The sequence below is a fragment of the Choristoneura fumiferana genome, chromosome Z (genome assembly GCF_025370935.1).
Source record: "Choristoneura fumiferana chromosome Z, NRCan_CFum_1, whole genome shotgun sequence".
Lineage (NCBI taxonomy): Eukaryota > Metazoa > Arthropoda > Insecta > Lepidoptera > Tortricidae > Choristoneura > Choristoneura fumiferana.
This window is the reverse complement of record NC_133472.1, coordinates 41129032-41144372: the sequence shown is the minus strand read 5'-3', so window position 1 is coordinate 41144372 and position 15341 is coordinate 41129032. Positions and strand designations below refer to the sequence as shown.

Below are 15341 nucleotides of genomic sequence, written 5' to 3'. Positions count from 1 at the left end.
ACAAACATTAGAAAAATGTTGTTGCTGTCTTTGAAAGGACTAGTTTAGGTTTGCACCCGCGTTACTCCGAACCCCGCCAAAAGTTAAACAGGAATTTGATTTCAAAGTTTCACGCCTGATCAATATAAGATGGTCTTCATCCAAATGACATTCGTACGAGATCCTGCGCAGTGAGCAATTTTAAAACTTCTGCGCACCCTACAATCCAACACCCAAACTCTGATACTTACAACAGATTTTTCATACAAAAAGAGCTTTATAATTTTTGATACATATAAAAATTCGGGTGGAACGCGTACCGCACAATTTTTTTGAAGTTTTTATTAACGGTATCAAGTTTTTAAAGTATTATATTGTGGTGTCTTATTGGACTGTTTATTAGAAGCAATTCTGTAATGAAGTATTGATAGGTAAAACGTATGTGACTGGTTATAAAACTTATTATGGATACACTGGATCTTCGAAAAGGTAAGTGAGAAAATGATTATCTTTTGAGGTTATAATAATGACACATTTTAATTACAAAAACATAATAGTTAGATATTTATTGATGTTTAGATTTTTTTTATAAGTATTACCTTAATAAATACGCGGCTACCCACAACATCATTTTCACTGACACATTGTGGGTGGCGTTTGGCGTTAGCATCTTCTTACTGGCCAGTACTCAATGATTAAAACTTTGTTTTTTTTTTCTGTGTAGAAAAAAGTAAACAATTTTATTATGACATAGGCTTCTTAGGCTTAATCAGTAAATGTGTACTTAGGTAGGTAGGTAATAAAACCATAACGACATGTAAATGAATTTAAGGCTACGTAACCTCAAAAAATACGAATTTTTCAATTTACAAGCTTTACCCTGATACTTCGTCAGCACAGAATTATTTGTAGCTAGTTTCATTTCATAATGGCTTTCATCGATTAAAACAAAAACGCGATGGCTCACACGAATGTAAGCACAGTCACCTGCCCTAGAAATAGAGTAGTTTCATATTTATGCACGCTTTATTGTGTCAGATATTGGTGCTGTTGACAGTACCTAATATTCACTAATTTCACCCTTTATTGCGTCCCTTTCGGGGTTTAAAAAAAAAAACAAAACTATCCACAAAATTGCTTCCCCGTTTTTACCCACTTTAGGGATGATACAAGTCTATCCCACTCCCACGTCCTTCCTGGCGTCTCAAACTATTTGTAATACGAAATTCGAAAATCGAAGTTCTGCTGACGCTAATATTATTTAATACGAGAGTGAGAGGGATGGCACGATACGAACTTCGATTTTCGAATTTCGTAGTAGCCCTTCCCTGACCTAGTCATAATCATAGATATGTTGACAAACCCCAGACAGAGATATTCTCCTTTTAAAGTTCAATATTTCAAAAATGTTCCGACTATAAGCTACAACTATAGTCTAGAACCACAGCAGGGAAACTATAAAAAAAAAACACATTAAAATTGGTCTATTCGTTCGAGAACTACGATGCCACAGACAAACAGAGAGATAGAAATTTTTAATACAAGATTTTTTGCTGACTGTACTAGCATTGTCATCCAAACTGCCAAATTTAAAGTCGATGCCATTAACCGCTGAGGAGTTCCGTCCTGCGGAGACGATCCTGGCTGAACCACCATAATGTCACTACCAAGTTGAAAGATGTTGTTGGTGTTGAAAGATGGTGTAATTTCTTCATTTTTAGGGTTCCGGAGCCAAAATGGCAAAAACGGAACCCTTAACTATATGTAGTTTCGCCATATTATCTGTCTGTCTGTCCGTCCGTCCGCGGCTTTGCTCAGGGACTATCAATGCTAAAAAGCTGTAATTTTGCACGGATATTATGTAAACTATGCCGACAAAATAGTACAATAACAATTGAAAACATTTTTTTTAGGGCACCTACCTCCCATAGACGTAGTGGGGGTAATTTTTTTTTTCTCATCCAACCCTATAGTGTGGGGTACCGTTGGATAGGTCTTTTAAAACCATTAGGAGCTTGCTATTTTTAGATTTTTCGATTCTTTGATTTTTTGCGAAATATTCAACTTTAAAGTGCAAATTTTCATTAAAATCGAGCGTCCCCCCCCTCTAAAATCAAAACCGGTGGGTGGAAAAATTTGAAAAAATTCAGGATGGTAGTAAGTATATCAAACTTTCAAGGGAAACTATAACGGCTAAGTTTGCTTGAGAATTATTAGTAGTTTTACTTTTAAATAGCAGCCTTAGGTATAAAATATACCTAAACTTGGAAGATTCCGCATAAAATACGAAATCCTTCGAAAAATATTACTTAATTTTTTCGTAACTGCTACGGAACCCTATTTTGGACGTGTCCGACACTCTCTTGGCCGGTTTTTTTATGAATTTGACGAAACATGTGGCTGAATATTTTTATGTTTTTAACTATTCCTCCTTTTTTAAATAAAAAAAAATACTTTAAAGATTTGACCCACACATACATACGTACAACACATACATAAAATAAAAACTCAAATAAAAGCTAAAATAAAAGCTCATAAGTACCTACTACCTTATCGGCGAAATATGTTTCGCCAAATTTAACTTAGCAACCAACCTTTTGCTGAAGTTTTATTTGGCAAACTAATCGTTGGCATAACTTTTCTTCGCATTTTTCTTATTTCGCAACATTTTTATATTGCAAAGTTTTACTTCAATTTGATTTGTGCGAGCGAGCGAAGCGAGCGAGCAAGACGGTTCGGAGCAGAAGCGACTTGGATAGTTTAGGTTCAGAAGGCTAAGGCGGGAGCGAAGCGGAGCGAAGTTTTTTTTATAGCAGCCAGGATAACTGCCACTAGGAATGTTAGTTGGATGCCATTCAATATTTTGCTGAATAAGTTTTGCCAGTGAGTACATTTGACAAAAACATAAATGACGTCTTAAAAAAATTCGAGGTTATAATTTGTATAATAATAATTTATCAAATCATTAGTTGGGAAATGATTTCAGTGCGAAATGTTGAGTTGGGAAAAAACATTTCTCCTAAATAAATATATGTGTATGGGAGCTAATAATTTGCTAAATAATTTATTTTCGCCGAAACATTAATAAACCATTATCGAAATTAACCCGGATAACTCACTTAATCGAGTATATAGGTACATAGCTCGACATGTTCCCTTCTTTATGTGCCTTCTTCTAGGAGCAACGCGACTGCTGCTGCTGCTGCTGCAAAACGCGCACTTAAGGCTTAGAGCCGTGTACCTATCCACTGGAGGCAGCCTCGGGTCGACTCAACCTGAGGCGCGCCGCGACACGAGGCAAATTCGTCGCCGCGAGCCGAGTCATATTTTGTCGGTTTTTTTGTCGTGCTCAAAGGAGCCTCAGCCCGAGCCGTGCATTTGATGGAGACGGATAAAACAGGCCTCATCTTGATCCGCAAACGTGCCTCGAGCCTATGCCTCAGAGCGAGCAGCTCAAACTGAGGCTGTTTGCTTCAAGTCGAGGCAGCTTGGCCTGAGGCTGCTCTAATGGATACGCGGCTATAGAGATAGGGCTAGAATTAGCCCGAAACATGTCGTGCTATACTCGATTTACGACGCGAGTTATCCGAGTTTTATTTGAGTGAGTCTCGCGGTAATTTCATGTCGACGAAACGTATTCTACGACTACACGCGGGCGGTTCATGTGCGAGTGAGAGAGATTTCTGCCGGTTGTTTGTAGATTGCATCCTAGATCACTGTGGCGCGTCATTCGATGTCAAGTTTTCGCCGAGGTAGAAGTTTACCCCCAATAGTATTTGGGACCCATCTAATTCTACATAGCTGATTGGACGCGCAGGTACAAAATATTTTACAAATTTAATATACAATATTATTAACTGAGTACCTAGGTACAGTCGAGTTCATACACTTTTGAGCAAAATTTTGATCAAAAATATCTGAACACGACTCTATTGTTAACGGCGTAAATTCAAAAATTCAAATTCAAATGATTTATTCAGTAAATAGGCCGCAATGGGCACTTTTACACGTCATTTTTTTAAACTACCAGCGCTTTCGGAAAGACCATCATTGCCAAGAAGAATGCGCCGCAAGAAACTTGGCAGAAAGTCATTTTTTCATAAAAATATCATTACAAATAAAATACTTAAAAACTATATTATACAATTAAAGAAAATATACAAAAAATAATAATAAAAGAAATACAGGGATGTATGGGGTCCCTTAGTTACAATACTACAAAAAATACTACGTAGGATCGTGTTCAGATATTTTTGATCAAATTGTCACAAGTTTATGAACTCGACTGTACATACCTATTTAGGTAGGTAAATTATTACAGTTTACTAATTATTTACTAAAAAAAAAAAAAAAATATTTGCTAATTATTTCGTTGAAGTGGCAATGGGCAGGCCATATAAGTAGCACGGGCCGAAAAGTTCTCGAATGGAGTCCGCGGATCGGCAAGCGCAGCGTAGGTCTACCAACGAGACGGACGAATGACCAGTGCCCTTAGTGTAAGTTTTCGGTTACAAAATACGTCTCGATCGCGTTCGCGTTAAAATCTCATTTTGTATGGAAACACGAACAGCGCCTCTAGCGGAACGTTTGCGATGTTCGTGTTTCCATACAACTTGAGATTTTACGCGAACGCGATCGTGACGTATTTTGTAACCGAAAACTTACGCTAGGGGTAAAGTAGGGCTACTACGAAATTCGAAAATCGAAGTTCGTATCGTACCGTCCCGCTGACGTTAATATTATTTCATACGGGAGAGAAAGACAGTACGATACGAACTTCGATTTTCGAATTTCGTATTAGCCCTAGGTTAAAGCCGCGGGTTCACGATGGATGCAGGCCGCTGCCTACCGAAGCGACTGAAGGTCTATGGGGGAGGCCTATGTCCAACAGTGGACGTCCTACGGCTCATAAATGATGATGGATATTTACCCCCGCCGTGATTTAGCGTGAAGGAGTAACACAAATTCACACACACACACACATAATATACTCACAAACTTTCGTATTTTAATATCTATTAGTAGGATTTAAGTAAGGCAGCTACCTACCTATTACCTTTATTACCCGGACGTCCTTAATTTACTTTATTATCCCTTCCAGACATTCACGACTCCCGCGGAATTCCGGGATAAAAACTGTCCCTGTTCTCAGGGTCTCAAACTATCACCACATTAAATTACATCTAAATCGGTTCAGCGGTTTAAGCGTGCAGAAGTATCATACAGCTTAGACTGAGCTATTTTCGCACTTCAAATATTAGTAAGGAATTCGCGGATTCAAGGTGGATGCAGGCTGCTTAACCGAAGCAACTGGAGCTCTATGGGGGAGGCCTATGTCCAACAGTGGACGTCCTACGTCTGAGAGGATGAAGATGAATAAAATTGATGATGACGGATTGGATGAACGTGTGCAATTTTTTTGTTACATACGAAGCCCTAAGCGCAGTATCCGTTACGCACTTGACTGTATTTTTGAGACAACGTTCCAAAACAACATTCTTTCAACGCTATTTTTTTAGAACGGTACAAGTTGCCAGTAACAACTTGCCCATAAAAATGTCTATAAAATTGAGACAAACTCCTTCCTACATCTGGTCATTAAAAATGTGGCCCCGAATTCTGAGTTATTCATCCAAATAGCATTCCATTACGGCGCTCGAATGACGCCGTGAAACTTGGTTACATCACAACCCCGCAATTTAAAACTAATTGCAATATTTCTCGCAACATGTACAGATCATTGCGCGTCACCACAGAATAACTATCATAATAGTATTATGGCGTCACTGCGTCACTGAATAAAACTTCTATGTACAACACCTAAACAAATCTTTGTTAAAGCGAACTTAGTCGATTTTCATTCTTCCGCCAACGTCTTAAAATGTATCGGTTGTTGAAGAACGGTAAATTGATTGACGTCAAATTTTACAGGCAGTGTAAAACGATACATTAAATATTAAAATTTGCTACTTGGTATAATACCTACGTAAATGATTTTCGCATACCTCACCTGCCTACAATATTAATTAATTTTTATAATTTTCAACGTCATTTCATACTATAAGGACAATAAATAAAATTACCCCTTTACTTAGACGGGACTACAGCTGAAGAAATCGAATCGCAACCATAATAGAACTGTTAAGTAATTAAATTAATAAAATGTACATCATCTTATTAGGATAAACATATATTTAGAATGACAGTCCAAGTCATCAACAACTGTAACTAAGAAACCATTCAAATCAAATATGTGACACGCCTCCGCCGTGAATCAGAGGAGCAGGGAGTAGCTGGTCCAGGTGTCGGATCCACAGGAGTCCGCTGTCTGTCCTAATCTGATAATGTAGCTGTCCGAGACGGCGGACTACAATGCCAAACTCCCATTTGGTTTTCGATACCGAATAGTCCCTTGCTTGGACTCTGGCTCCGGGACTGAACTCTCTCCCGTCTGTACCGTGTCGAGGCTGTCTGGGGGGTGGTTTAGGAACTGCTCTGATCTTGGCAGCCAATCTTGTTCGTATTTCCCTTCCGAACATAATGACATATGGAGAGTCTCCTGAGGAAGTTGGTGTAGCTCGAAGAACATGTTTCACTAAACGGATTTTCTGTGATATATCGCCACTCTCCCCCTCTAATTTATGCAGTGCTCGTTTGGCAATCTGTACGAAACGTTCCGCTTGCCCGTTTGTAGCCGGGTGATACGGGCAATTGTTTTATGTGCAATACCAGAGGTATGTAGGAAGTTTTCAAATTCTTGGGAGACAAATTGTCTCGCGTTATCTGATACTACTGTATAAGGTAATCCAAAAGTATCAAATAATCCATCTAATTTCTGAATACAGAATGAGCTTGTCATCGTTTTAGTAGGAATTATTTCCACCCATTTTGAAAAGGCGTCCACTACAATAAAAAGTTGATAGCCAGATATAGGCCCTGCAAAATCAATATGAATTCTTTGCCAAGGCCCAGTTGGATCTTCCCAATGATGTAGTGGGGCTTTAGGAGGTTCATTTTGATGTAATCTACAAGTTCGACATGATTTCACTTTAGTTTCGATATCTTTATCAATATTTTTCCAATATACGAAGCTACGAGCAAGAAGTTTCATTTTTAAAATCCCAATATGGCCAATGTGAAGTTCTTCTAAAATTTGTTGCTGTAATTTTCGAGGAATTATTACTCTCGTACCTTTTAGAATGCAGTCATTTTGCAGTGTCAATTCGTTATCATTGTATCCTGATTCTCTAAGTGAATTTCCCGATTGTAGCGTTTGAAACAAGTTCCGTAGTTCGGGGTCTTCTTTTGTTTCTTTGGAAATAATTTCGGGTGAAATGTTTAATGTGTTTATCTGCCTTAGTTGGAATATGGAATGTTGGTCAATATTACTGTCGTTAACTTTTTCAACAGGAAATCGTGAGAGGTAGTCTGCATTGGAATGCTTAGAAGAACTTCTATATTCAATATTGTAGTCAAATCCAGATAGAAAATGTGCATAATGGAATAGCCTCATTGTACTCAGTGTTGGTAAGGTTTGATGTGGATGGAAAATTGAAGTCAGTGGCTTGTGGTCTGTGATAAGGGTAAACTTGCGACCATAACAGTAGTGAAAGAATTTCTTTAATCCCCAGAATATAGCAGTTGCTTCTTTGTCGATTTGACTGTATTTCTTTTCACTATTAGTTAGAGATCTAGAGGCAAATGCTATTGGGCGATCTGAGCCATCCGGTAGTCTATGGCTGAGTACTGCACCCAGTCCTGTAGGTGACGCATCTGTTGCTAAAATTAATGGTTTTTTCTGATCGAAGTGTAATAAGACTCTTTCACTGAGTATTTCAGTTTTGACATTCTTGAAGCTTTCTTCGCATTTCGGAGACCAAATAAATTTTGTTCCTTTCTTCAGGAGTGCATTTAAAGGGCTTGTAATAGATGCAAGGTTAGGTATAAATTTATTATAGTAATTTGCCATACCCAAAAAGGTTCGTAGTTCGTTTACATTCGTCGGACGTTGTGCGTTGAAAATTGCTTTGACTTTATCTTGATTCTTATGCAATCCGTTTTTGTCAATTGTATGTCCCAAGTAATTAATACTTCTTTTGAAAAAGTGACATTTTTCCTTATTAACCCGAAGGTTACTTTCTTTGAGTTTCTCCAAGACTTGTCTAAGCCTACAAAGTAATTCTTCTTCTGTAGAGCCCTGTATAATAATATCATCGAAAAAGCATTTTACTCCATCTATACCAAGTAATAATTGGTCCATAAACTTTTGCCAAGGCTAGGGGCAACTTTAACTCCAAACATGAGCCGGTTTACCTTAAAAGTACCTTTATGTGTGCTTAAGGTTTGTAATAAGGCACTTTCTTCATCCATCACCATGTTCAAGTATGCTTGTGTGATGTCCAAGGTACAGAACAGTTGCCCGCCATTCATTTCAGCTAAAATATCTTCAATTATTGGAATTGGGTATTGTTCGTCTTTTATAACTTTGTTTAAAGTAATCTTGTAGTCAGCACAAAGTCTGATGCTGCCGTTAGGTTTGACTATCGGAACGACAGGTGTGCCCCAGTCTGAGTGGTCTATCTTTGTAATAATCCCTAATTTTTCAAGGCGGTTTATTTCGTCATCTACTTTGGTTCGTAATGCGTAAGGAATTCTACGAGGTTTGATAAAGATCGGTTGTGAGTTTTCTGTAAGAGTGAGGTGGCCTCGAATGTTTGGAATTTCGCCCAAATTTGAATTAAATACAGTGGAATCGTACTCTTCTAGTAATTTTTCTAGTTTCGGTATGTTCTCACATTGTTGGACGGTTCTCATATCGGCAAGCGTGATGTTGAACTCTTTCATCCAGCTTCGGCCGAGGATAGGGTCAACATTCTTGTCTATTATGTATAATTTTCCGTAGAAAGTCTGATTTCCATAGGTGCATTTGACATATACCACACCAGTGGGCTTAAATACTTCACCTGTGTAAGTTCTTAGCTTCATGTTAGTCGTGAAAACTTTCTTTTTAATGTTGAGCTTTTTATAATCTTTTAATGATATAGTAGAAAGTGTAGCGCCAGTATCAAATTCCATATTGACTCTTGTACCTTCAATTTCAATCGGTATAATGTATTTGTCAGAGATTTCACTTTTTACTAAGTTGATCTCCGCTGTGCTGTCGGCGCTGAGGCTGCTTGTAGAGTTATCCAGTAAGTTTGTGTTATTACTTCTACGTCCTTGTAAGCAGACTCGAGCTAAGTGGCCTTCTTTTTGGCACTTGCGACACGTGCTTTTTATGGCGCCACATTCATTCGCTTTGTGATCGTTTTTACCACATCGATAACATTTGCCCTTCAGGTCTTTGATGGTTTGTGGATTTGAAGCGTATCTTGGTGCTTTCGATACTTTATTCATATTGTCAAAAGATGTATGACGAATTGCTACAGACATGGTTGAGTTTTCAGTTTTTCCCTTTTCCATCAACGTGGCGGTATCCACTAAATTAGAAAACAGTGTGGTTTCCTTCTGTTGTAATATTTTTGTACGAATATCTCCATCTTTTAATCCCCGTATAAACTGTAGTGATAAGAATGATTCAACTGTAGGTTTTTTGCAGTGTGTACATTTGAATTCGCAATTTAGAGATAACTTTTTCAATTCTGACGCGTAGATTGCAATTGTTTCATCGGCTTGTTGTAAACGTGATATAAAATTATGTTGCGACGCCCATATGCTTGGTTTCGGGTCAATAAATTTATCCAAAATATCTGTAAGTTCTTCAAAAGTCTTATCGATCGGTTCTTCGGGAGAACACAGGTCATATAATCTTTCGTGGATATCTGGAGGTAAAGTAGACAGTAAGGTATAAACTTTCGTTTTAGGATGAGTGATGTTATTTAGTAGGATATAAACGGAAAGCCGCTTTATGAAATTTTTGAAGGTCTCTTTGGCTTGAAATGGTTGAAAATTGATTCTTGGTTGTGCCTCATGATGGGCATTCGTGACGGAGGTTACTTGAGTAATAGGAGGTATGTTACTTTCATTTTTGTATAGATTTATCAATCGTAAAATTTTTGTGCGTAACTTCGTATAAATCTCGTCAATCTCATACCTGTATGCCATTTCTGCCTCAAGATCCTCCTCTTCCGTCTCCTCTTCTATTCGACATTGTATATTTTGTAAGCCATCGTAAGTATTTTGTAGTGTAAGAAGTCGGGTTTCTAGTTCTTCGTAAGTATGTAAGTTTTGTTCATCTTGAAATGCGTTGTTCGTTTTAGTTAGTACACCGCGTAGGGTGGCACGCGCACGTTTTCCTTTCTTCAAATCAAACGACATCGTCGCCAATTTGTTAAGTAATTAAATTAATAAAATGTACATCATCTTATTAGGATAAACATATATTTAGAATGACAGTCCAAGTCATCAACAACTGTAACTAAGAAACCATTCAAATCAAATATGTGACAAGAACCTTTTCGCTTCAATTTTTTTTTGATAATTCATACCATCGTGAATTGATTATAGGAAAAGGAACTTAAAAAGGCACCTGGCACCTCAGAACAATACTAACAGTTATTGTTCTGAGAAGGCGCTAAGGCCAAAGATGACGGACATAAATAAAGATGACTTCAATTTAAGAACGATGTACCAGGATTAACTAAGTTAACTCCGCCTATATTCAATAGACGGCATTGTCCGAGCACACGTTGTGTTTGAAAAATGCTACCGTAACCTTTGCTTCAGACCAAACTTTAATGTTGGAAATGTTTCTTGTGAAAGTATTTCTAAGACTGTTGAAGCTACGAATGATATTATTTCTAATTAATTTTCTGATATTTTGCACAGGCTCCGTCCTCATGCATGGGGGTAGAAAGAACGAGACAGAACGGGTCTTCTCACTCGTCACCCTCAACCATGCGTGGCCAAAGCGGGATAGATTGCTGTTCACGGTGGCGTGCTCTGTGTTCGGTTGCATCATGAATGGCTTCTTCGTAGCTTCGTTCTTCGTTGAAGACCATTTGAAGAGGATTGGTAAGTGACGTAGACCAAAGCCTGTCATTATTATTGTTAGCCGAAAGATGTCCACACCGTTTTTTAGGCTTCCAAAGAATGGTACTTTATGCGTCTAGGCTTGTTTAAAGAAACAGAAGGTATGTGAGGCTCTCTCACAAGGGGATACTTAGTACTTACCCACCAAAAACCGCGCGAATTTTCTCGTTGTCATTGAGTGACTACCACCAATGCCCACTGGCCGTGAAATTCTTTAATTGTAAGTGTTTTAAGAGAACTACTATGTTACTTGTAATATTATTGTATTTTATTTATTGATCACTATTCCTACACAAACATTTGCGCTGATTCCGGTCCAACGAGTTAAATACGAGGATATTAAATTATTGACTGGATATTAGCGCTGTAGTAGCCACGAATATTGCAGCATAAATGTTAAGTCGTATAAGTTATGTCTATGTCTATATGTTTATTCAGGTCTGGTGTTCCATGCCTGCGTGGGCATGTCTGACCTGATCGTGTCCATGGCAGTCATCCCTGTGTCTGCCGTGGTACTGCTCTCAGGCGAATGGGACACCGACGCTGTATGCTATGCGTTACAGTTTCTCACCGAAGCCTCTACATACAGCTATAGCATTTTTTTCGCTGTAAGTAGCCATAGACAATACAACTTTTAACACAATAAGTGGTCATCGGGAGCCGGAAGACGTTCAAATAGGCCTTCTCCAAGGATCACCACGACGGTGGGTTTTGCTCTATGTAATAGCTTCCTGCGATCCTTACCAGATCGTCCGGCCACCTTGGACGAGGCACATAACATTTCACTTTCCGGTACGGTGGCACTCCACTCCAGAATCATACAGTACAAGTGCAATTTTTTGAGCTATGTCAGTAATTTAACTTCAATTTTGTAAAAATAGTACAATTGTATAACAAACAGTAACTGACAGTTAATCCATGAAATTAATGCCGCATGAATATTTTACGAAACGATTTTACCGAACCTGATCCGGTGTTTCTTTCAACAGTTGGTGGCTGTGGAAACTTACTACCGACTGTGCAGGAGCAGCGAAGAGTACGATGTGTTTATCTCAAAACGTGTGGATCTCATCTCTCTATTCGTCTTTGCCGTTAGCTTCATCACCGCTGCTGTTGGGGTCTACCTTGGACTCGACTACGACTGCTGCTACCGACTGCACTATGGCAATTTTACTTTTAGGATAACAACCAATGTCATCCTACATGTCATCCCATGCTTGATAACCATATTCTGCCTGAGCAGCGCTTCTCTGAAGATGAAAAGTCGCGCCAAAAAGCATAATCACTATAGAAAATCTCAGCAATACGAAAATGATCGATATGCCCATTACCTGAACATAACCGCTTTCATCCTTTACGTTAGCGCTTGGCTCCCTTATGTCATTGTGGTCCATGAGTTCCCAGCCACAACTGACTCGCGTTTTTATCAGAGCGTGTGGCTTGGAGTAGGGCGGTCGGTTATCACCAGTGTCCTTTACGGCACCATGGATAGAAGGTTCAGGAGGGCATTCGCCCACTTGTTTAACTACTGTTTCTGTAAGAGTACTCTGTCTGGTCCATTTGCGAGTCGGCATAGGAGGGCTTGCGAGTACAGAGCCGCCACTGGCGATGTGCGAGTGCATATAATGCACCAGGCTGTTAATGCAAACAGTCCACAGCGTGCTGCTTCGTCCACCCGAGAGATGCAAGAGTTGCGATAGATTTGACTTCGCCGATCTTTCAGGATCGTTCGTGCACATCCGCGCATCTTAGGGTGCTCCTTCATTAGAACACTTAATATGAGCTCGGTTTTGCCATGTCATGCTCTGCAAAAGGATTATCTCGATGAGGGAGCACCTTATTAAATAGCTATCTCTGACACCCCAATCACGCATACGATCTAGAGTCGATGTTAATAAATACTTTTGATAACTATTAAGTATAGTCGAGGGAATCGCGTACCAGAGGAGAATCTTTACGCTGCAAATGTAATGTTTATTTTTCATCTGCTAAATAAATCATCGTAAAAGTGACTGTAAAAAGCCCTGCTGTGGTATGCAATTCAGTTTCCTCGATTGTACTTACTTATAGATGTTTAATAACCAATGCTTACTATTTTATGACAAATATATGTTGGAGTATTAAAGTTCGTTTCTAGGGCAGGCGAAAAAACGGACAATGACCCAAATTTTATACTAGCGTCGAGACAAAACGATACGTACCTATGACCTATCGCTCTCCATGCATTTCTGTATCGTTTTAGCGTAGTACCGCGTTTCGTGGTACAGGATGGGGTGAGCGACGCTGTCCGGAATAAGCACCCTGTTTCGACATGTTTCATTTATTGATAGATTTTTTTTGATCATTTTTACGATCTCACCAAAAAGACTGGCTGGGGCAGCTATGGTAAGCACAAAGGTCTATTATTTCGCCTGTCTTGGAAATAAATTATAGCGCAAATTAAGGGTTAGGTAAAACGAAGGGTCAAACTTAGTGAGAACACGTTCCGTCTCTGGGCGGCAACGTTACTGTATGCAAGGGATTTTTATGGTCACCCAAATAGGATTATAAATGTACATATTTATAAAAAAAAAACTGGACGGGTTTCAAACTGAATTGCGTATAAATATGGGTATAATGGATCAGAAACATGTGCGAGTTATATACATCCACAAAGGGCTCCGTACTTTGGAGGTATGTTAAAATATGCACTAAAATCGGCCGTATCTATGTATAAACCCAGTGTTAGGTATCACAGCCCTACTTCTAAGCAAAATGTAAATATGCAGGGGAAATGTCCCCTGCTTACATTTTTGCGATTTAATGATATCGCGGTTGGAAGGGTGGGACCCCCCTTTCTATTTGACTACGTTTATATACGATATGTTGACGATGTTTTAAAGTTTTGAAACTTTTAATCATAATTACTACAATTCCCGGGACATAATAACGCAATTAATATTGAGAACTCCGCAACTTTGAAAACTGGTGAAATTCAGAAAAACAATTTTGATTAAAAAAATATTCTCCCGAGTTGGTCCCAAAATAGGTAAATATCGACTCAACCGGTTCCATAACCTAATTTGATAAATGTTAGTATTTCTGTTAAAAAAAAGCAATAAGCTAGAATACTTAAAAATATAACTAGCCCATCAGCCAGCCCTTAGATTATATATCAAAAAATTTTAGACACGTATTCTTCCTTCGTTAATTAAGTAAAAAATATAATGAGGACTTAACCCGTTAAAGATTTGATTGACGTCACGCTTTAGTACACTTTTTACTTAGACGTGACGTCACGAACGAACTTTCCCAAACTGATGCGCTTCATTTTTGACGTTTTTGGTGTTGACAATTTAAACTAGTTAATTATAATATATTATAATATTTTTTACCCAGGACACTACCCAATTATACTTAAACGTCCTTATTAGTACTTACTGAACTTACTTGACTGAATTAAATCCTTGATAATCAACGCGGCGTAAATAGAAAATAAACGATGGTGCCAATATTTTATGAGAATTTAATTATTCGCTGTAAATATTTCGTTCAGGGTCTACTTATTTATGAAGTGGTCATGTCTTTTCGATGGCATGACGTGCGAGTGCGACAGAGAGAACACAAAAGGATCACCAGCACCACATTACACGCCAAGCCAATGAGGGCTTCTTGGCCGATGATCGCTAGATGGCGTTAGTATCATGTTGCCCGTGTGTCGTTACAGTCTTGCTTGCGATTGGCTCATTCATTTATTTTTCATCACACTTGCTCGTAAACAATGTCGTAACATGCAGGCTACCTTAGTTGCAACCCCCCAAATAAAATCCTCGACCTTAATGTGCTTGTCATGAAACCCTTGGTCGGTAAATGAGTCATTGCGCGTACACATTTTCTTGCCATGAAGCCCGTGGTCGGTAAATGAGTCAGTGCCCGTACTGATGGTGCTGCGCGCGCTGCTGCAGGACTACATGGACCACATGCATACGCACGTTGCGGCGCATGCCGAGGGAGGTAGAGGGCGACGTTGCCAAGAGCACAGCCTAAGGTATCGCCAATATTTGGAAGAATTATATTTTTTTCTTTAACAAATATAAAATTTTAAATAATTTATTGAATCAGGCGTTACTTTGCGGAGGTCCATATCAATGAACTAAAATAATTTCCTTGCTCACCCGCGACCTTACAATAGCTAAGCTTATGCAAAATATGCGTGTTCATGCAGTTCCTCCACCTCCACACTGTAAGAACACACACAAATCACACAAACCCATCTATCACCACCATATTTTGCGTAAGCTTAGCTATTGTAAGGTCGCGGGTGAGCAAGGAAATTATTTTAGTTCATTTAT

At 38.8% G+C, this 15341-nt stretch overlaps 1 protein-coding gene across 2 annotated transcripts; it reads left to right on the top strand.

Annotated features, from left to right (window-relative positions):
• The first annotated feature begins 225 nt into the window (after nucleotides 1-225).
• On the top strand, nucleotides 226-15087 carry LOC141437125 (melatonin-related receptor-like). 2 transcript variants are annotated; one of them, XM_074100359.1, is made up of 4 exons: nucleotides 226-468; nucleotides 10807-10992; nucleotides 11449-11618; nucleotides 12000-15087. In XM_074100359.1, exons 1-4 carry the CDS (start codon nucleotides 444-446, stop codon nucleotides 12708-12710), a joined length of 1092 nt encoding a protein of 363 aa, XP_073956460.1. In that variant the 5' UTR covers nucleotides 226-443; the 3' UTR covers nucleotides 12711-15087. The 2 variants fall into 2 exon arrangements, with proteins under 2 accessions (XP_073956460.1, XP_073956471.1); XM_074100370.1 differs by lacking the exon at nucleotides 226-468 and adding an exon at nucleotides 3725-3796.
• Nucleotides 15088-15341: the final 254 nt, after the last annotated feature.

What these genes read in the sequence shown, in the direction of transcription:
- LOC141437125 (XM_074100359.1), top strand. Translation starts at nt 444, where the DNA reads ATGGATACACTGGATCTTCGAAAAG. An exon ending in TACACTGGATCTTCGAAAAG is followed by an intron (nt 469 to 10,806) that starts GTAAGTGAGAAA and finishes TATTTTGCACAG; the next exon opens with GCTCCGTCCTCATGCATGGG. An exon ending in GCTATAGCATTTTTTTCGCT is followed by an intron (nt 11,619 to 11,999) that starts GTAAGTAGCCAT and finishes TTCTTTCAACAG; the next exon opens with TTGGTGGCTGTGGAAACTTA.